This window comes from Diabrotica undecimpunctata, chromosome 3 (assembly GCF_040954645.1).
Source record: "Diabrotica undecimpunctata isolate CICGRU chromosome 3, icDiaUnde3, whole genome shotgun sequence".
Lineage (NCBI taxonomy): Eukaryota > Metazoa > Arthropoda > Insecta > Coleoptera > Chrysomelidae > Diabrotica > Diabrotica undecimpunctata.
Window position 1 is genome coordinate 67,154,573 of NC_092805.1, and position 22,984 is coordinate 67,177,556.

At 29.8% G+C, this 22,984-nt stretch overlaps 1 protein-coding gene and 1 long non-coding RNA gene across 2 annotated transcripts; one reads left to right on the plus strand and one right to left on the minus strand.

Moving 5' to 3' along the window:
• Positions 1–971: 971 nt before the first annotated feature.
• LOC140435847 (uncharacterized) lies at positions 972–6,398 on the minus strand. Its single transcript, XM_072524563.1, has 2 exons — positions 6,387–6,398; positions 972–3,227 (listed from the first exon to the last, which is right to left on the minus strand). Exons 1-2 carry the CDS (start codon positions 6,396–6,398, stop codon positions 972–974), a joined length of 2,268 nt encoding a protein of 755 aa, XP_072380664.1.
• Positions 6,399–12,826: 6,428 nt separating this feature from the next.
• Positions 12,827–16,678, plus strand: LOC140435630 (uncharacterized). Its single transcript, XR_011950203.1, has 4 exons — positions 12,827–12,994; positions 13,184–13,357; positions 13,728–13,953; positions 14,468–16,678. It is a non-coding gene; the product is annotated as an uncharacterized lncRNA (long non-coding RNA).
• The last annotated feature ends 6,306 nt before the right edge of the window (positions 16,679–22,984 follow it).

Below are 22,984 nucleotides of genomic sequence, written 5' to 3' on the forward strand. Positions count from 1 at the left end.
AAACTTCATGTTGGTGTAACCCAAACATACCTAATAAAACTTATTTAAAATTTTTTTTTTCTCCAAATGTACGCGATATATTTATAAGGTATAGTCGGTTCGGGACTATATATATATATATATATATATATATATATATATATATATATATATATATATATATATATATATATATATATATATATATATATATATATATATATATATATATATATATATATATATATATATATATATATATATATATATAAATATATATATATATATATATATATATATATATATATATATATATATATATATATATAAATATATATATATATAAATATATATATATATATATATATATAAATATATATATATATATATATATAAATATATATATACATCTTTCCAACAATGTCGCGTCTTTTCGTACTTGCACCTTCTTGCGTCTCCTTGATGACGATGAGTTACGTTCGATTCGATAGTGAATATTTGTTATAAACTGTTTATTAATAAGAACTGCTAATTTTGGTTTTTATAAAATATTTTTTTTTAATTCAAATTTTCATTCAATTTGCAAATATTGCTAACTCCTTTAGGTATCTCACTTTATTAGCTCCAATTTAGCGTATATTATATATTATTGCGTCATTACAGTGTTGCCACACTTACTTTCCACAAAATGTTTAAACACCTGTTCATTCATGAGTCATGGGTTAAATTTAGATTCCTACAAGTGGAATCTGTTGTAGATGCTTTATATGGACTTTTTAACTTTGGTTACTCAATGCATTTAAATTAGGTCCTAGTGAATAAATTGGGATTTATTTGATAGGAGCATTAATAAAACGATAATAAAATATTTTCTAGTTTTTATTGGTTAAGATAAAATCAAAAATTATTTAAAATACAAAACTTTTATTCTTTTAAATAAACAATCATTCTTAAAATGACTTAAAACCCAAAATTTAATAAAAAAACATACGTTAATTTGTATGTTTGCAATATCTATTTTGTATAAACACTTTAATCTTTAACCAGTTTTTATTGTTTAATAGCTCAGGAAATTGATTCTTTAGTTCTTCACACTCCCTTTTTTTTGGAGGCCGTCTAGATTTGATATGATTCTTGAAAAAGTTTACAGTGACAGACTTTTGTCTGTCAGTCCATGGCACTAGTTTCCGCGCAGTCTTATTTTTAAATGTTTCATTTTCTTTCGTTGGAGAAACGGTATTCTCTATTTGACTAGTTGATGGTTCATTATCATCTTGCAGCAAACACTTTAACTCATCGTCATCATCATCATCGCTTTCAGAAAAGTTATCTTCGAACAGATTTTTGTCCATATCAATTTCCACTTCGTCTAAAGATTTCCCTTTATAATTGTTGGCTGTTCCATTTTCCATTACCATCAACAGTTTCGCTATTTTAGTAGTTTGGTAAATATCATCTGGCAGTCTGTAGGAATTTCTATGCACACCGGGCGTATGTCCCATGAAAGTAGCTAATTGCTCAATCTCTCCATCAGATAAATTTAATAATTGTGACAAAGTTGCCAGATGCTTACGCAAACGAGTGGATGTTATAGAAGTAGCATTTTTCGCACCGGATAATTTTGCGTGCTTTCCTAATATTTTGTAACCGATTAAATGTGAAGAAGATTTAGCAGGAGCAAATAGGTAAGGATTATCCCTTGGTACAAATGCATTTCTAACCGCAAGCAAAATATCGATATGATTTTGTACCTCGGGGTTGAATAAAACTGGAACACCCCTGCCCCTTTTACCTCTAATGACTACTCTCTTCATTGAACTTAATAATATTTTTTCAGAAGGTGAAACTGCTTTTTGAAACTCTTCATATTTTTCATTTCCGATAGAGTTAACATAAGTGTGAAAGTACATTCTCTGTAATTCTCCAGAACGTTTTCTGTTTAGCAAAATTACTCTGCAGTATACGGATTCAATGAGATTGTTAAAAGCTTTAATATCTTCTAATTTTAGTATATTTTCGGAGTCAGTCTTTTGAGGTGCATTTTCAACTGTAGCGTCATTTAAATAATTCTGCAGAATTTTCGTTGCATCGTCAGCAAGTTTAACTAAATGGGATCTTGGCAATTTTAGATCATTTGCTAGTGGAACTATTGTGACCTTATTCCATTTGTTAAGATTTAAATTATTAGCTGCTTGGGATGAGACCTCAAAACTCCAGTTTGTTTCAAATAGATGAATTAAGGTTTTAAGTTCTGCCTCAATTGTTGCAGTTGAAACAGATAAGTATGCAGTTTGTTTCTTATAGGCAAAAGTGATTGCAATATCGCAACATTGTTTGAGTGATCTCACTATATTCATGGCAAAAGTTGGAGACAAGTAAATGTCTTTTTCAGGATCATAACAGGCTATTCGTTTTGTGGCTTCAACAAAGGCATCAAAATACTTTGGTCGCAGTGCTGAAAACATAGTGGATATAGATGGGTCTATTTTTCTCATTTCTATAAGTATTTTTGACAGTTCCCTCATTTTGCGTGATGTAACTGCTATAAAATGCTTTTCTCTGTGCGTCTTCAAATAGCGGGTTCCAAATGCACAAATTAGAAAGTCGTTCTTAGCTTCCATTGAAATCTTGTCCGCTCTCATCCTAGGAAACACTTCTTCTTTTAGTCGATGATCAATTTTAATATTGGGAAACATTTTTGATTGGCCAGCAAATTGTGCCCTCTCTTGATTGCTTCTATTTCCACAATTTTTTCTATGTCGGTATAATAGTTTGGAAGAGAAAAATCCTAAACAATTGTCACAAGGAATGAGAACCCGATCTGGTACATAAGTCTGTCTAACAGCCTTGAAACAGTTTCCCCCATCCGCTAAAAAATTTCCTTTTCTTCTGAGTTTATCAAACAGACTTCTTCTTTCTCGTGATCTGATTGGTTTGGAGATAATTTCAGCCACATCGAGTTCCATAGAATGGTTCCTTATAATATGGCGACCAAAATTAAGAACTTCCGTTTCACAGTAGTAACAATAATCTGGTTTTCTTTTATAAGGAGGTTTGAGATTACCAGTGTTTCTACACTTTTGTTTATTGGAAAAGTGTAGATCTTCTTGTACCTCAGTTAACGTTGCATCGAGTGCTGAAATATCTTTCACTTCATGGGTTAACTGGTTGTTCGTACAAGGTTCTGTGAGAATCCTGAGATTTTTTTGACTTAAATTTGTAGCACTGCTGTTATCTGAACCATTCTCCTATAATAAAAAAATATAGAATTAAATTATATACGAGCTTTATTCAAGCAATCCGTCAAATAATTTTGTTCAGTATGAGTTATCTACTGAATAAATATCTTTGTACTTTACAAAGTAAATGGGGCATAAAGATATTCTATATCGCTAAGAAAAAGAGCACACACCAAGCCATAGATTGTTATCAAAATAAATTAAAGCTACATAGGTTCGTTCATAGCTACATAGGTACATACAGTTCGTAATAGTATTAATAATATGAAGAATAAATTAATATTAATAATGAGGTGTGCTGTTACAAATTGTAAAGACTGATAAAATATTTGCATATGTTTATATACTGTGCAAAAACAATAATTTCTAATGTAATGGGCATTATGATCAGAACACGACGGGGTACTAATAACGGAAGGACAGGTAACAGAATTACACCCTGGCAAAAATACTGCTTGAGAAGATTGAATTACTGCGTAGCGATATTGGTCAAGTCACAGAATATATACGAGGAGTAACAAGTAGAAAAGTTATTAGGCGAGCTGATGAAATAACGCTAAGTACTGCAAGACACTCCAGATATGATCCAGAATATAACACAGCCCAACAGTGTCTGGATACATTAAAACAAAAACTGTACTTTGTTCAGGACGACTAAGGAGGTACAAAGTTAGTAACAACCTAGAATGTGACAATGTACTTTTAGAGAATCCTGATAAGGTGTTCTATCGAAAACTACATTCCCGGGAAATTTATCCCGGGTATATCTCGAATCAAGAGATAGCTATCAGCTAGGATTTGACTACAAGCTACACTGGGACCGCACAGAAATCACAGATGGTACACATAATAGAACAAATCTCGTACTAGTTAATAAATTAACAAGGCAAACAACACTATGGTGATGTGGGGATAACAGCAATAATCTACGTAATAAATTTACTGAAAATATCGCTAAGTACAGAGATCTGTAAATTCAAATACGAAGATAATGGAGAATCCAAAGTACCCAGACGATACATATTATTATATCTACTGCTAAAGAAAAGAGAAAGAAAGAGAAAGAGAGGTGATGTATACCATTAAAAGGAGAAAGTTGGAATATCTCGGACATATAATGAGAAACAGCACTAAATACAGATTACTGAAGGTAGTCCTACAGGGTAAAGTATTCGGAAAGCGAGGAATTGGGAGAAGGAGAATATCATGGTTGAAGAACCTGAGGAAATGGTTCTCCACAACAACAACGAATCTATTTAAAGCATCAGTCAATAAAATAATTATAGCCAGAATGATTGCCAATATTCGGAACGAATAGGCACTGAAAGAAGAAGAAGATATCTACTGCTGGAATCATTCCGAAGAACTTCTCCGAAAACATATAATGGCTGGGTTTAAATGAACACCTTTATTACTCACGACGGCCAGATGTGTACGAAAATTTTTGGGAGATACTCCAGCATACCCCAAGTCACCTAAGTATCATCAGTCTCATCAGAGATCAATCCTATTGATACCGTAGGTATCTGGGGTGAGTAAATTTTTCCCTTAGATGAAGTCAGAGCTGCATGGCTAAATCTGGATAATGGTAATACAGTAAAACCTGTCAATAAGGGCCACTAAAAATGACAGAACTATTGGCCGATATAAAAAAGGTGGCTGCTAATACCATGTTTTATAGTCCACAAATTTTGATTTGTGGAACTTTGAAATTGGCCGGCTAGTACAGGTGGCCGTTAACACAGGTTTCACTGTACTAATAGTGATAATGAATTGATTTGCCAACAAAAGATTGTGTTCCGTTACCATTACATTATAAAATAATTATTGCTGCAAACCAGAGTTTAAACACTTTGAACTAATATTGTTAAATTAAAGAACTACAGGTATAACAGTATAAAAGTATAAAGAATCGATTCTCATTTTGTACCTTCAAGGGGCTATAAATTTTTTTATTTTTTTTATGTGCAGATTTGTACCAAGGTAAGTTAGGTTCAATCGAACTATTTTTGGTCCCAGAATATGTGATTTAATTTATGACCTGTATTTTTGTACACACTGTATATTAAGTATTACAATAATTGAAACTTATAAGTGGTCATTTTGGTGCTGTGTTGGTAAGTTTATCTCAATTTATTCAATAAATAAAAACAGTAACTGCTTTCGTTAAGGATATACTAAACAAAGTTGTTTATTCAACTTCTTTAACTGATGATTAAAAAATATTAACAAAAAACATTTTTAATATATTTTCCTCTTTTAGTGCACAGTTTAATAAATAATCTCGAAATCAAAAAGAAAAAATAATTAAAAATATTTTCCTTCTAATAAAAATATTGACAAAGAAATTCACTTACTTATTTGAGGGTTAACATAACACATTTTAAGAATCTTCTTGCTTCTAGACATGGTAATAAATATACGACGCAATAAGCGCTACGAACAAGCTGATATTAAAATTAACATCACATCAACGGATCAACATCAACGAGAAATAAACCGAAGTCAAAAGATTCTGTTCTAAAAATAGATACTAACAGCAATGTTGCCATATATCCTATTTTGACGCAATAAAGTACTAGACGAAACGAAGTATACGATAAATATGTATATTATAACCGCGCCACTTCCGTCAATTCGATGAACTAACATTATTCATTTGGTTACAGTTTTAGAATATTATTGCGTCTCCCGATTTTTAGAAGAAGTTTAATATCTCAGAAATCTAACTAGAGAGCGCTATGACGTTTTGGGCTATGACAAAATATAGAAATCTGCATTTAACTAAGGGGCCATTTTTAAATAGAAGTAGCGGGAAGTCCATAAATTCAGGATGGTTTTATTGCGCCCAATATTCGGACGTAATAGCTCGAAGGACGCAACATTCAATGCAACAGTATATAATATGGAAGCAATAATGATATAAACATGAATATATATATATATATATATATATATATATATATATATATATATATATATATATATATATATATATATATATATATATATATATATATATATATATATATATATATATATATATATACCGTAATTTCGGGTGACTTTGGTCCGCCAGGGTGACTTTGACTCATTTTGGGAAAAAGATATTTTAGTAACTAGTGCGTATATACAATATATTATCATGTAAATTTCATTATACCTCACCATCAGTACCATATTAACTTAAATTTTAATAAATCACGGTAATACTGGTTATAATAAGCAAAAAATTAATTTTTAAAATATAGCCATTTTACGTAAGATTTCTTGACTGTAAAAATTGGTTGGCAACCAATAATACTTCCAAGAGTAAGATTAAAGGCATAGCTGCACATTGAATATCTGTGAATTCTTACCCGCCTGGCGTCAGTATTTCAGTCTAAACGTAGATGCTAATAAGGTCGGTTGTTATTTGCAAAGTGGTACAGAATTTAACGGTTTTCGGGTGACTTTGGCCCAGTTTGTTGAATGTTGGATTTTGGTTATTCGTTGGTTCTATATTTAAATTGAAGTAAGTAAATGCTGATTTTTAATTTGAATTTAGCCTTGTAACAACTGCAGAGTTTGTTAACTGTATAGAACTAACGACTTTTTTTTAGATGCCCTCAAATTACAAACGTGTTGCTGGTAGTAGAAAGAGCTCTAGAAGCTATCAGAAATGAAGTCCTATCTCAAAGAAAAGCTGCAATAGAATTCGGAGTGCCAATAAGTACTTTAAAACTTGGCAAAATTGAAGTTTGTAGCAATGGCCCGAAGTGAACGTAAGAAAATCCTACCACCTGGGTAATATTGATTTCACAGAGCCATTGGAACTTGGACATAACCGATATTTCTTTTCAGATTTAAAAACAAGCTTGTAAATTGTTTTATTGTTCATTTTTTGTTTAAAAATGATGTTCTTTGTAAACCGAGGGTCCTATGTAGAGTTTCATTTTAGTTTTAGTTTTTTTTGTTTGAAATTTAAATAAATATTTTTTTAACTAATAAAATGTTTATTTATTATTCATCTTGTAGGGTGACTTAAGCCCAAACACTAATAATCACAGAAAATTAATGTAAAATGTAGCTTGAGACAAAGTCACCCGACACCTGCGGGTGACTTTGCACACCACATTTTTATTTTTTTTGTAATAAAATAAGCGCTTCGTTGTGTTTTAATGTAATTTTTGTAAAAAAGTAGTTAAAGACTCAAATACAAATAAATTAAGAAATATACTTTTATGTATTTAGAATACTGAAATCTACGTTCAAACTTCGAAAGTGAGTCAAAGTCACCCGAAATTACGGTATATATATATATATATATATATATATATATATATATATATATATATATATATATATATATATATATATATATATATATATATATAACTATAAACATCTGTATTTCTTATAAACTCTATGTCATTTGTTATATTTTAGAGAACTGATGAAGCTTTAGAAATATAAAGCGAAACGTCTTCGATAAACTTATGAAGTAGTTGACTTCTTTTTTTATTTGCCAATCTTAATTCACTAGTTGAATACTTTAGAAATATATATATATATATATATATATATATATATATATATATATATATATATATATATAAGTAAATAACTTAGATTTCAATATATATATGTACAGGGTACAGGGCGGTGAATCATCAAATGGGCCATAGGAAATTCTAAATTGTTGAATTCCTGCTTCCCTAATTATTTTACATTTATTTTACATAAAAAGTTATAAGAAACGAAACTATTTGTAAAGTAATGAAATCTGTATTAAAAACAAATGTTTAAATTGTTCTACGAATTAGATGTATTCTGAAATTTTGCAAGAATATAATACATTTTTCAGGCCACCCCTTAAAGTCAGGCCACACGAGGTACAAGAATATGTATGTGACATGTTGCGTTTGGTCAGATTTTTAACAATATTTGAATTGCCAAAATTTTAATTTTGTGATTTATTGTTTAAAAAACAATATAGTTGATTAAGAACTTTATTCAGTTGAGGAGAAAGTAGCAATAATAAAAATGTTTTATTCAGGCAATAGTACGCGAGTTGTCAGTTCTTTATTTAGCGTAAGATATCCCAATAGACCAATTCAAAGTCATTCAACAATTCAAAGGATTTTACAAAATTTTGAAAATACTGGGACCGTGATTTCTAATTATACCTGCACAAACAATATTGATGAGGTACTAAGAAATTTAGGAAATCAAAATGAAGTAAATGTTTTAACAGCAGTTGTAGAAATCCTTAAATAAGTTCTCGGATCTTTGCAGACCAGTTTAATATTCATAATTCCACGGCTTTAAAAATTTTGAAAAGAAATAAATTCCGTTCATATAAATTTCAATGTCATCAGGATCTAAGAGAATATGAAGCTGAGCGACGAGCGGAATTTCGTTATGAAATTTTAGAGAGGGCTTATGCAGACAGACAATTTTTAAAAAAACATTTTGTTTCGTGACGAATGTGTACATTGATCGAAATAATGAACGAAATGTTCAAAATTATAGGATTTGAATATTATTATTTGGATATTATTATTATTTGGATATTACTGGTCGAGTAATTAACTGGTATTACTACCCAATATGGTCGAGAAATAAATGGTTAGGAATATTTAAACACAATATTATTGGACCATTTTTCTATGACGAAAGTTAAATTCAAAAAAGGTTTTAGACTTGCTACAAGAAGAGATTTTACCCAGAATTGCAGAAATAGCTCCAGATGAAGAAGAAATTTGGCTTCAAATGGATGGGTGCTCTACACACAATAACTGGGAGGTTAAGGAATTCCTTAAAAACAGCTTAAATAATTGTTTGATTTGACCTGCCTGTAATATTAAGTGGCTCCCGAGATCGGGTGATCTAGCTTCAAACGATTATTTTATCTGGGGGCATCTTGATACATAAAAGTATCTTACATACTTAAAAGTATCTTAGATACTCAAAAGTATTTTAGATACTTGAAAGTATTTAAGATATTTTTACTCTAAATACTTTTCCTGTATTTTGTATCTTTAGATACTTTCACAAAAAAGTATCTTAGATACTTAGTATCTTAAGATACTTTTTGCCTCAAGTATCTTAAAAGTATCTAGATACTTTTAAAAAGTATCTTTTATAGCTCTGTTTCGGCGAAATGGAAAATTTCATAATTTAGTAAAAAGTTTCATTGAATACTTTTTCGAACAGGACAATTGTTCAATGGAATAATTTGGAAAATTGTCTAAAAAGTTTGATGAAAAGTCCTGAAAAAATTAAATTTTTGGTTGAAAAATTTTTAAATTTTTTAAAAATGTTTCGTTAATTTTTGGACAGAAAAACAGTATAATAAAAAGTTATGTGACGGTTTTTCGTTGTGTTGGAACAAACCTATTTTTAATTCAAAGTTATAAAATTAAAAAAATTAAAATTTTAACAATTTAATATATTAAAAATAAAGATTTTATTGTGAAAAAACAAAAAAAAAGACAGTTTGCAAATCAATGGCATCGAAATTTGTTTAGGCGTAGATGCAAAGTTACCCGTTCGTACTCCTTTCCCACTTCCCCCTAACTACATATTTCATTATGAAATTTTCATGATAGTTAGGTATGATACATAATGTTCCAAAATCGGTTCGCTTTCGCGCATGACGTAGTAAGAACGCTTATTCCCGCAACATTTGAATGTAGTTGTAAAGGAAAGACTTTTAATTTTAAGTTTTTTTATATAATTTGGCTAATTTAATTATAGTAATTATAAAGAGATGATAAAATTATGTTATTATAATATTTAATCATAAATAAAATTTTGAAGTTAATTTAAGTTTATTGATTTTTGGTACAGTTATTTTGTAAACATAGGTATCCTTTATAAAACAAGTTTTAATTATCTTTTATTACACTTAGGTACCTACAGGTTAATTAACTTATACTCCAGAGTTCGATATTTCAGATGTTTAAAAAGGTACAGAAAAGTGGTAATGAAGGTACACAAAATTTGTACGTATATACCTACTGAACTAAACACAAAATCAAAATAAATAATGATAAAGTCAACTTTATTTATATCGAATGAGCTAGCTGGCCATCGAATATGAGTGTAGTGAGGTCACACAATATTGCACAACATTTAAAATGACATCTTTTGTAATATTTACACATAAAATTATCTTGGTATTATTTATAATAATGATAACATTACATATTTTAATAATAATAACATGATTAACAAAGAAAAATATGTTATTTTGGAAGATGCTAAATTGATTTCCTCCGAAACAGTTCTTATTGCAAATTGCATATCAGGCTGAGGCTAGTTTCTTACTTAACAAATCGATATGAAAAAACCATTTAAGGTTTCATGACTAATAATTAATAAAAATAAAGATTTAGACTTACGACGTTGACCTAGAAGTAGTAAGAAGCTGCTCAACATACTTTTTGGACTCTCTGTGTTCGGCTCTTTGTACGCGATTCTTTTGGTTGGTTAAAAGGGTAGCCGATTTTGATTTACGCAAATAAAGACTAGGTACTGCCTCAGGTTTGAGTTTTAGACCCTTTTTAGAAACGTAATTTAAAAGTTCCTGTTGTAGATTTCTTTGGTAATCTTCAGTTTTAAAATGTTTAGAACAAATTTTTGCAGTATTACAATTAAAATTATCCTATCTACAACATGATACGCACTATCGCACTATCTTTAGGAACTGTATGAAACCTAAAGATTTTATCTTTATTGTCACTATTGCAACAAGCAATTGCACAGCGTACTTTGAAAAAGGTACAAAACCAGATATACAATGGCAAATAAAAACTTTCAGTTTACAAAAAAATAGTATACAGTAAAAATAAACAGTAACTAAACACCATTTGTATAAAGACACATATGTAGGCATATATCTAAATTATTTTTCTTTTATAAAATAGATGACTCAGTCAGTATTGAGTTACTTTAAAATATATTTATTATCTCATAACTTGCAATTTGCAATAGTCACCATTGATAACCGATATTATTGTTGAACTTTTGTTTTTATACAAGCTTTCTGTCTTCCCTGTGTAAAGTCGTCTGAAGTCGATATTTATTGTATTTTGCGTTTGAACTAATTTGTGTCTTATTTTCATATTATTATATTGTTTGATAAGTAAATTTTGCATATAATAATCGGTAGGTTATAGTAATGTGTATATTTTTTATTTTACTAAATTTCATTATAACTCATCTAAAATACCATATTGAATTGTAAAACAGATTTTTTTTTATTATAATCTATTTTGTTTTTATTTCAGTAAAACTGCTTGGAAGTGAGTGACAGTGAATCAGAATAAGCAAATGCACTACTATTTACCTATTTACAGTATTTCCTCTGCAGACAATTTTTAAATTTCAACGGATATTAGTATATGTATGAAAACAAAAATAAATATTTCGCCTGAATCCCTAGGAAAAATAAAGGTTTTACGCTACTGAAAATATATTTTTTATTCAATTATAACCAAAACAAAACATTAAAAAAAAATTAGACACTTTTTTGACCATAATTTCAAAATTAATGTGTTGTAATAATGGGTTCGAGGTGGTTCGGGCGGTCTTGACTACGTCCCACTCCTGGGCCAGCTGTCAAATGTCATGCGCAATATCATACCTTGTGTATTCATTTGTGTATTCCAATGGACAGTGGAAGTGTGACGTCACAACTGTCAATTACTTTCCAAACAAAAGTTGAAATGTCCAATCTCAAGACTTTTTAATTTCTATAAAGTTAACATTTTGCTTCCTCTGCTGCTTTTTCTTTTAAGTATAGTGTTTTTACGATAATACCATCATAATTCAGTGTTCTATTTCTATGAAATATAGTTTAAAAGTTTAAATTAAAGACATTCTAACCTTACTTTATTGATACATGCATTTTATTGCTATTTTTATAAAACAACATGCTTTATTATTTACACAACATTGTAAAATTGTTGTAGTAACTATTAGAATACTTAGATATTGCAAAAAGCGGAAAGATTCTGTAAAAAAAATGAAAAAATAACGAAAAATACAAATTATCCACACTAAACAAGGTTTGTTTGGAAAGTGAAACTGACAGATGTCAATAAAATCTACGTCATCACTTCCACGGTCCATTGACGTATAATATATAGACTCCGCATCGAGCAAAAAGACAAAAGAGGGAATCTAATCGTTATGAAAAGGCGACCAAAAAAGTGGCCTCTGATGGCGGACATATCCGGAAATGCGAATTCGCCAAATTTAAATTTTCCGACACTTATTAACAGTAGTTATAAAATAGTTTTCAGACTGTGTCTTAGACGAGAAAATTTTAATTAAATATTAACGATAACAGTCTAAAATGTGAAACAATTGTTAAAAAACTTCAATATAAATAAGATTTCATGTGACAGTTGGGACAAATAATAACATAACCCAACTAAATTTGATTTCTTAAACAAGTAAAGACTCTCTTTCCTTGTTTAATTTGGCCTCTCAAGATGGCACTTCCTGTCTAACAATATTTTTGCCCCCACTACCTTTACATTCCCTCTTTTGTCTTTTTGCTCGATGAGACTCCGTGAACGCGTTAAAAAGTGTCCGCAACATGAATATGAAATACCTTTGTTATTGTTTTGATATGAAATTGTGTGTTTACATATTTTTTGTGACAAGCAAATTTTATTTAAAATTTTTGAGAGTCATTTACCTACTATTTTAGTAAAATGCTATTTAGGTAATCTTGTTTGTGATCGCTGAATTTCGAAGAGCGAAACGTTATCACTTTTCAAGTAAGTTATTTTTTATAAATATTAGGTTATATTTTGATAGCCAGTGGAGGCGTTTAGTTGTTATTTATTTAATAAATACATAAATTATTATGCATTATACTGAATAATAACAAGTTCCATTAAATTTTTTGTCTTTTTTTTTATTAAAATCATTTAAATCTATTTTTTCTTACTAATTTTTTTTCATAGATTTCCTTTTGACGAAGAAAAACAGGAAATTTGGATATACATTTTACAATTAAATAAGAACAAGCTTTCCAGATGGTCATGTATTTATTGTGATCATTTTGATCCAAATGATGTTATCATGAAATCTAGCTTTGTTCTTCTAACAGAAAATGCAAAACCATTAGCTATACCAAGGTGGGTAATGTTTTTATTAAATTTTTACATTGGTATTTAATATTTATATAAATTTTCTGTTTATTGTTTCTTGTATATTGTTTTCTCTTTGCATACAGGTCTTCTAAAGACGTTAAAGAGGTGGTAGGAACTAAAGCTCTCCCTAGTCCATCAGACACCCACAATTTAAATTTCGAACTGCTAGCAGTGAACTAACTTTGTCTGCCTCAGAAACTGAGGAACTCTTAGGCAAGGAAAATATTGAAGGGCTGCAGATAGAGAATTAATAGCTAAAAAAAATAACAAGAGGCAATATTCATTTAATTTTTCATTTGCGTTATTATATCCTTGAATAAGCAATTTTTCTTTCATTAAATCTTTTTATTTTTAGGAAGCATTATGTGGGGGATTTTTCCATGTCAGACTTAGACTGCCTAAGAAAAAGAAAAAGATACATGGAATCAGTAAACATGTATATAGCAAAAAAAAATAAACAAATTGACACCCTAAGAAAATCTACTAAAAGATGAAAACGACAAGCAACAACATTAAACGCATTGGTACAATCATTAAAAGAAAAACTGTATGTTACAGAAAATGCTGAATCTGTGTTGTTGGTAAGTTTTCTTTCACATATACTATAAGGAACAAAATTAAATTATTGACGTGACAACGTCTTAAATTAGATTGTGGCTCGGAGTCACTCATGAAAAAGTGTAACGCCCGCTCACGTCTGTTACGATGAGTCACCGAACGAGAGAGAGGCCCGCCGGACCGGCGAATGCCTTGCGTCTCTCTCCCACTCAAACATGATCGGTCCGCTGGTGCGATGCTATTTCTCCTATCATCGTCCTATCCTCAAAAAAATCACTCAAATAGAAATTAGTTAAGTTTAAGTTTACATGTACAATGTTTTAGTAAACAAAATATATTTCTATAGTTAAAATTTGTGCAATTCTTATTTTCATTCAATTCCTTGTTCCTATTGTGCAATTTAATAATTTCATATCAATAAATATTCTACCGAGAAAAAGACGTTGTCACGTAAAATCTTCGCCCGTAAAACCGACTTTACAGGCAACCGATTTTTTTTATTATATTCTTTCATTTTTGTATTTTTTATTGTTTTAGGCCTCTTTCCCAGAATCAGCCAAAGCATTGTTTCAACGATTTTTAAAGGGTGCCAAATGTGCCAAATATTCTCCGGAATTAAGGTCATTTGCACTGGCTTTAAATTGTATTCAGCAAAAGCCTATGATTTTGTAAGAAGAGCTTTTAATAATTCATTACCACACCCATCAACCATAACAAAATGGTACCAAACTGTTGATGGCGCACCTGGATTTTCCAAAGAAGCTTTAAATGCTTTGAAAAACAAAGTTGAAGAAGCAGGGAAGCAAAATAAAACACTTGTGTTACACTTGTGTGTAATTTAGTGCTGAACGAAATGTCTATTTGTAAGCTAGTAAAATGAGATGAGAAAAAATTTATTGGCTCTGTAGATTTTGGTACAGATATAGAATCTGATAATATACCAGAAGCATGAGAGGCACTGGTGTTTATGTTAGTAGCCTTAAATGACAATTTTAAAGTGCCAGTTGCATATTTTTTAATTGAGAGTTTTTGTGGATAAGAAAAAGCATCCTTAGTAAATCTTTGCTTAAATTTTATTTATGATTCAGGCATAAAAGTATATTCATTAACTTTTGATGGTGCTGCCAACAATTTATCAATGGCCAATGCATTGATTTTATTTAACTCCTATTTTTACCTTCCTATAAAGAGGATGGTAAACGATTTTACAAAATTATATTTAGGTTGCATTGCATCTGGTACTATTTCCAAATCTAGGTAATTTTTAATTATCTCTCCAGATTTGATCCAGGTATCCTTTTACCCTGCTTCCTGACATCTTATCCACCTTCTGTATGCTCCTATCTTCACATCCTTCTCCATCCATATATGTAATGAAGAGAGATCAAGCATGACCTCCATGAGGCAGTTAGGGTAGTCAACATTGCTCGTATTATGATTAAGCATGCTTGTCTTTGAAGCTTATTCAGCTTCTATTAAGTGGTCTTTTGTTGTTATTTAAACTACCATATAAGTGCGCCATACATAATTATAGATCTGACTAGTCATATATAGCCAGTACATCGGTTTGGGTTTCAAACCCCATATTTTTCCCACATACTCTTTGACATGTAGAAAGGGAAACCTTTGCTTTGTAGGTTATTCTTTCCAACTGGGCGTTACATGTAAGCTGCTTATCTAATATTACTCCTACATGTTTTACTAAGATTGATAGAGAATTTTTCCATGTCATACTACCTACTAAGGATATTTAATGTTCTTTGGACTGTGCTGGAAAGAAAATTACCATATTTCCTCTTACCATAATTACTAGATCATCCCTATAGGCATGTACTTCTTCCCCCGTGTGTGTCAAGAAGTGACATCAAGTGATCCACCAGGAGTGACCAGAGGAGGAGAGAAAACACTCCCCCTGTGGACACCCTCAGCCGTTTTGGCCAAAATCTCTCCTTGCACCTTTGTGACAATCTTCTATTCACTCAATAATATATTTTCCATCATTGCATTGATCCAGTTACACATAGTAACACACATTGGTAGTGGATCTATTTGATAGGGCATTATTAAATGTGCCTTCTAAATATTCTCTCCATTATTAATTGAGTGACTGATTTTCTGAACTACTTTGTCAAACTGCTGTTTTTGTTGATTTCCTTCTTGATATGCATGCTGGTTGCCATTGAGAGAATGATCCCTCAAAGGTCTTCCCTTAATATGTCTATCAAGAATTTTTTCTGTTGCCTTCAACAAAAATGATGTAAGACTGATCGGCCTGTGCGATTTAGGCAGGGCATTATCTTGTCCTATTTTGTATATTCACACCACCATTACAATTATAGAAGTCTTTGGTATACAACTTATTTATTATTATAACATATTGTATCTTTATTTACAACATATTGTATGTCCTAGAAAATAATTGAAACTGTATTTATTACGTTGTGTGCATTAATGCGTTAACTAAATTACTAATCATGTTGCAAAATGTTTTATGATTTATATCTTTTGTATGTTTTTTGTTAAAAATGTATAATTGATTTGATGTTTTTTTTTTTTGTTTATTTTTAATTCATTACAACAAAACACGAAATTAGAATTCAAAAGTTTGTTGTTTGTTTGCACTCAAGTAACCTTTTAATTTTCCTCCTAATTCCTTAATATAAACTTCAAAAGTTGCTTTATACAAGGAAATTATTGCAACAGTGAAAACCACCAGGAAATGATAAAAAATGAATTAATAGAAAAAAAAGAAGACAATTTGATGCACTGGATTCTTAAACTAATAAAAAATACAGGGAACTGAGAAAGTATACTGATGTAGTGGAGATGGGGTCATCTAATAACGATATTAAAACCCATTTACGGCCAAAGGTGCGTAAACGCAACCTTTATTGTTAATTTTTTTTTGGCCCGAAAATAATTTTTTTAATGTTCTCTTTTTATTGAAGTAACATCTCAATAGATTGAGGTATATAGTATCATTTTTCTTTTGATAAAAATATTACTTTTTAAATATTTTAAGATTATTATAATTTTGCATAATTTAATGATTTATGCACATCTTCATACAAAAAATTTTTCCGATACTAATTATAAACTTAATTCATATTTTGTATTCTATAATTATAAAAATATGTTGAAATTTTTATTATTCTAAAAACTTATTCATTCATACTTTAAAAATAAGGTCTATAATTGCATGTTTATACGATGGATTCGTATACGCACCTTTGGCCGAAACCATATTATATTTTTTTCGTAGACTAAACAATCTGAAATTACGATCTCGTCAATAGTCAATACTATTATATTTGCTTTTTTCTTGACTTAAATGTTTGAAAGTTTCCTTGTGTTTATTTGTTTTATATTCCATATAAGTTGAAATAAGGTAAGCTAAATTATTATCATATGAATGCGTGTATATAGTAGTAGTATATTTTTAGTAGTGCATGTTTTTGTTTATTTTAGTAAATTCTCGAAATAGGTAATGAAGAGGGCACTAATTACTAAAGAGTTAATGGCTTTGTTAGAAGAAGACTCAGACTGTGAAAATGCTGACTCACTTGATGTGGTTTATGTGCCGCCGGAAACAGATGAAATTTCCGATGTAGAAGACATTGATGATAATATTATTGGTACAGAAGGAATAAAAACAGATATTGCAGGTATATATGAAATACAAGTGAATGGGAATTCTGATGATGATATTCCTGTGAACCACAGATCAAAACGTCCAAAAAAAGAACCAGGCAAAAATAATAAATCCAAATTTGTCAAGTTGGGTAAAAACAGATACTCCTTCGTACTCGGCAGTAATTCAACATCAGTCTGATCAATATTTAGAAAATATAAAAGCCAACCATGGAGGCAAGTCACATTGAAGTTTTTTTACTCTTTTTTGATAAAGAAGTAAGTGAGAGCATTCGATATTTTACAAATATTTATGCATCGCAGAATAACCGCCACAGATTTAAAAAAATTTATTGGCATATGTATATTATCTGGTTATCACAGTCTGCCTCAACTTGATATGTATTGGTCGAAGGATGAGGATAATGAAGTGCACATTGTAAGAGAAAGCATGAGCCGACATAGATTTCGTTCAATCAAACAGAACATACATTTGTCAGATAACACCTTACTGAATAAAAATGATAAATTTGCAAAATTGTCACCAATTTTTGAAATAATTAACCGAAAGTTTGCACAATTTGGAGTCTTTGCAAAAAATCTTTCCATTGACGAGGAAATGGTTCCATATTTCGGGCGACATTCGTGCAAAATGGCCACATTGTAAAAAGAGACGATAATAGTGCAAGAAGAAAATGTCGGATGTGCAAAAGTAATACTATTTATTTATGTAAAAAGTGTACAGTGCATCTACACCCCGAATGTTTCGAAAATTTTCATCTTAAAATTTAATTTACAGTTAAGATACAATATGTTCCTTTTTTAAAAATTGTATGCGTATTCGGCCAAAGGTGCGTATACGCACCCACCTGTTTTTCCTTTCATGAGAAAAAAAAATTCTTTTTGGTTGTAAATTAGTCTTAATTTATGTGTTTTTAATCCAATCTAATAAATCAATTGTCAAATTTCTCTTTGTTTATTGTCTCGGCCCTTAATGGGTTAAAAAAGGAGACCGAATGATATCAGTAACTACATAGACTTCAGAATCATGTTACTGAACACCACATACAAAATATTGTCAAGCACATTGGAAAATAGATAAATTACCGAAAATACACTAGGGCAATATCCGCCAGGCTTCAGAAAAAGAAAATCAACCATAGATGCCAACACAGCTGATTGAAAAGTGATGAACGTGATATAAATTTTCACTTACTATTTATAGACTTCTAGCAATCTTTCGACTCTCTAAATAGACTCGCAACACTTAATAAAAATGCAAACCTGATTAGATTTATTTATCAAAATTTCCTTCATACTAAATAATAATCAATAGTCCTTAATACAATTTAAAAAATGAGAATTTTTAATCTTTAGGCAAAACTTTAATATTTCCTGTTGGTAAAATGATTAAAATTCAGGTAATGTACTTTACAAACATTATAAAAATAATTTTTTCTCTTATAGACGAGAACACAAAAAAAATCATAAATATTGAATTTTAATTAAAAAAATAATTATTGTCATTAAAATAGAAATGAGCACGCCGCTGTTCTGGTAAACATACCTTAGCGGAGATCTTTAGGACACCCGATTATATAGGGAGAATATAGTCTATAGGCTTAGTCTATATATTATACGTCATTGGTGTATTCATTGTACCACAGAATACTCCATCCCATGATACAGCAGGGCCCATATTTATAGTCGGTACTCAAGTATCAGTCGATGCTTGAGGTCGACTATAAATAATAAATATGGGCCTGAGTCGTTTTTGTGTTTTATAAACGGATCTCGAGCACGAAATCGAGCTTGAGTACACAAAAATGACAGCTCGTGCTCAAGCATGGGATCGACCTGCCTTGCCTTGAGCAAATGAGCAGTTGAGCACGGGTTCCTAACCTAACTTGTTTGTTTATATTTATATTTTTTTCCAATTCGCTTCAATACAATATATTTTTTTTTTGTTTTTTGAGATTATGGATATTTTTGTTCAACATCCAGGATTAAGTCATGGCAGCTTAATATTTGATCAAAGTTGATTAAGAGTTAGAAAGGAAAGAGGACAAATTCCAGAATTATTAATAGGTGAATTATTATGAATAGTGAATATGCATGCAGCACAGGCACTATCTACTTACTCCAGCATTAAAGCAAGGTATTTATTGATAATGGGCTAAACAAAAAATAGGTTATTTGATAGATATATCTTTTTAGGTAATGATCAACAAAATAGATATAATAGTGCACATGTAAGAAATGTTGCCAAAAGGCTATTTAGAATCTGGAAAATATGGTTTCCCTGTCTGCAATGAAGCCTACAAATCAAATTAAATACATATCTTGCAATAATAAGTGCTACAGCAGTACTCTGCAATATGTGTTTAAAGGAAAATAATTATAAATAATGATGATTTTCTAGAAAATACTGATGTGCCAAAAAATAGAAATGTTAATGATGTGGAACAAGGTTTAAATTTTAGGAGACATTTTATTCAACAATGTTATGCATGAGAATGTGAATATATTATTGAATACCTATGTTAAATATATTCTTTTTTATTTTATATGTCGAAATGTATTTTTATACTATACTCAGACAACTTAAGCAAGTATATCTTTATTGAGTTCGTTTTGTCTCTCTCCTTTTAAATAAGTGTTTATTCCTTTCACAAAACCTTTCCTTATCAAATATAAAATTAATTACACGTTTAAAATATTAGTATTCTTTATTTAAAAATATATTTATAAACCTTCACGATAAGTAAATTTGAAAGTAACAATTTATAAAACTAAAAAATAGAATAATATCAGGCTTGTTAAATATAAAATAATATAATAATCGCTTTACAACCACCATAGTATACATTAAAAACAAAATTACCAAAAAAAAAAATAACCAAAACTAGTATTTACATTTAGAATTTTTAACAGTTTTCAATATAATACATTAATTACAATATAGTACATACTAGTACTAGTATTTACATTTAGAATTTTTAACCGTTTTCAATATAATACATTAAGTACAAAATAAGAATAGTTATTATATAAATGATTGTTTTAAAAATCCATAACTATAGATTACTATTAAACTTTGGAATAATTCAAACCTTTTTTTGGCGAATGTTTTTTATTTGCAATTATAATAGCTACTACTCCATTAGTAGTAGTGTTTGTTATTACTGTTACATATTGCCATAAGTATATTTAAGATTACTTACCATTTGAAGCACATTGACATATTCTATAGGAACAACAGGTGTTATATTACAAGTATTACCTGAAATTCTTATTATATGTACAGGTAACATTTCTCAAAATTATCATACATAACAACTCTTTATTTTGAACTGGAAAAGCAATGGATGTAGTCAGATAATTCTGATGTTACAGTAATTAAACTTATATGTCCTCCTATCTGGTGGGCCTCCTTTTGTTCTACAATTATCTAAGTATGAAAATATAGTAAATTTACCTCTTCCAAATACTTCTGTGTTGTCCCAAGGACAGAGGATGCTTACATATATGTCGGGAACAGCAACTTTCACAAACTCCATACCTACATCAAATTTAATCTAAACATCTAATACAAAAAATTTTGCTTGAATAAATAAAAGTAGTTTACCTCTGTTTCAATTTGTTTTACAATTTTCGTAGCTGTTCTGAAGTCCTTAATATATCTACCTCGGGCTGGCAGTTATATAATACGCTGTATTGTACTCCCAACCCTTCTTTTTTCATTAAGGAAGCACCGTTTGTCCTTTTATTCTCTACAGTATTATTTTCCTTTACCAGCTGGATTAAAAACACCTTTCCTTTTGTTGAAAACACTGCATATTTAGTACAATGTCCGCTCATCTAAAAATCGACATAATTGAAATTTATTCCCTCGAATGCATATTTTTTTATAATATATTACATACCTTAAAATGATTTATTAAAAATTAATTTTTTTAATACACAACATGCCTCTTTTTCAACAAAGCTAAATTTGGCGCTAAAAATATTTAAATAAAGTTTGGTGACAATGATAATAATCTTAGAGTAGGGAATTCTACTCGTCAAAGGAGTGACCGCAACGATAACAACAGTGAAGCCGAGTGAGCACCAAACACGTGTACCAGTGGCGTATCACCTAGGCCAATAAGAACAATATAAAACTACATCATTAAATTCCAAATAATAGTAATAATAATTTTAGTTTAATTTTCTATTTTTATTAATTTTTCATAACATTATGCAAGACGTACACAAAAGATTTAAAAAATGACAGTTTTTTTAATTTGTCGAACTTTTATACATAGGTCGAAATAAACCAGGATTAGGGGATGTGATAGAAGCAAACAACTTTTTGAATTATCAATTTATTGTCTACTGAACAGTATTCATTTGTTATATTTATTTCGAATAATATTATCAAATTCATTTTGTTTTTTTGTTATAAAATGTAATCTTATATTTAAATATTTATCCATTATTGCTTCAATTAAAAAATATATATGATTTGAAGCACGCCCTAAAATATGTTCTTGTAGATTGCAAAAATATTGTTCAAATTGAACGCAGTTGAGCATGATTTTATTTTTTAGAATAGAGATAAAATTGGGTTTTCCCAAATTTTGCTCGTTTATTCTTAAAAAATGTTCCGATGTTTTGCAAATTGCAATCACATCTTTGGACGGATATGTTAATCTTCCTTGATTTTTTTTGTAATTAATGAGTTTAAATAATTTAATTTGCTTCCAGACAATGCATCTACACAATCTACACATTTTATTGTGCTTTGCAATTTTTGGGCTACAAAATCTGCTATGTAAGTAATTATTTGAATGGAACACTCACTAATTACAGTCGAATTCATTATGTAGTCATGTTCGCTCCAAATAGTTTCTAAAGATTGTTCATAAAATGTTTCTAATAATCGAGCTTCAGGTGAACAAATATTCAACTCAAGTTTTTTAAATCGACATAAACCACTTAAAATAGGAATATCGTCCAATGGAACACAATTTCCTAAACCACCAGATCGAATTTCACTACGCACTAACAACCTGTTATAAGCAGCAGTGAATTGTCTGGCAGTAGAAATATTCCATCACCCTTTTGATCTTATACTAAAAAAAAAGTTCAACATGACATGACATCTTGACATCTTGACTAACTTTGTACAAAGGAAGGTAATGTAATAATTTTTTCTGAACAACAATGTCGTCGTACAACCCAAGAGCACTTTTTAAAGAGACGATAACTCCCAAAAATCCAGTTTTTTTTTCCGAATCGGTTACTAACAGTCCATTATCAAATTTAAGATGTAAGAAGTACGTAATAACCTCTTGTACAAACTTTTTTGTTTGTTCTATATTGCTATCACATAATGCTTTCTTAAAATGTTTTGCTCTTACTGAACGACTGTTTAAAATA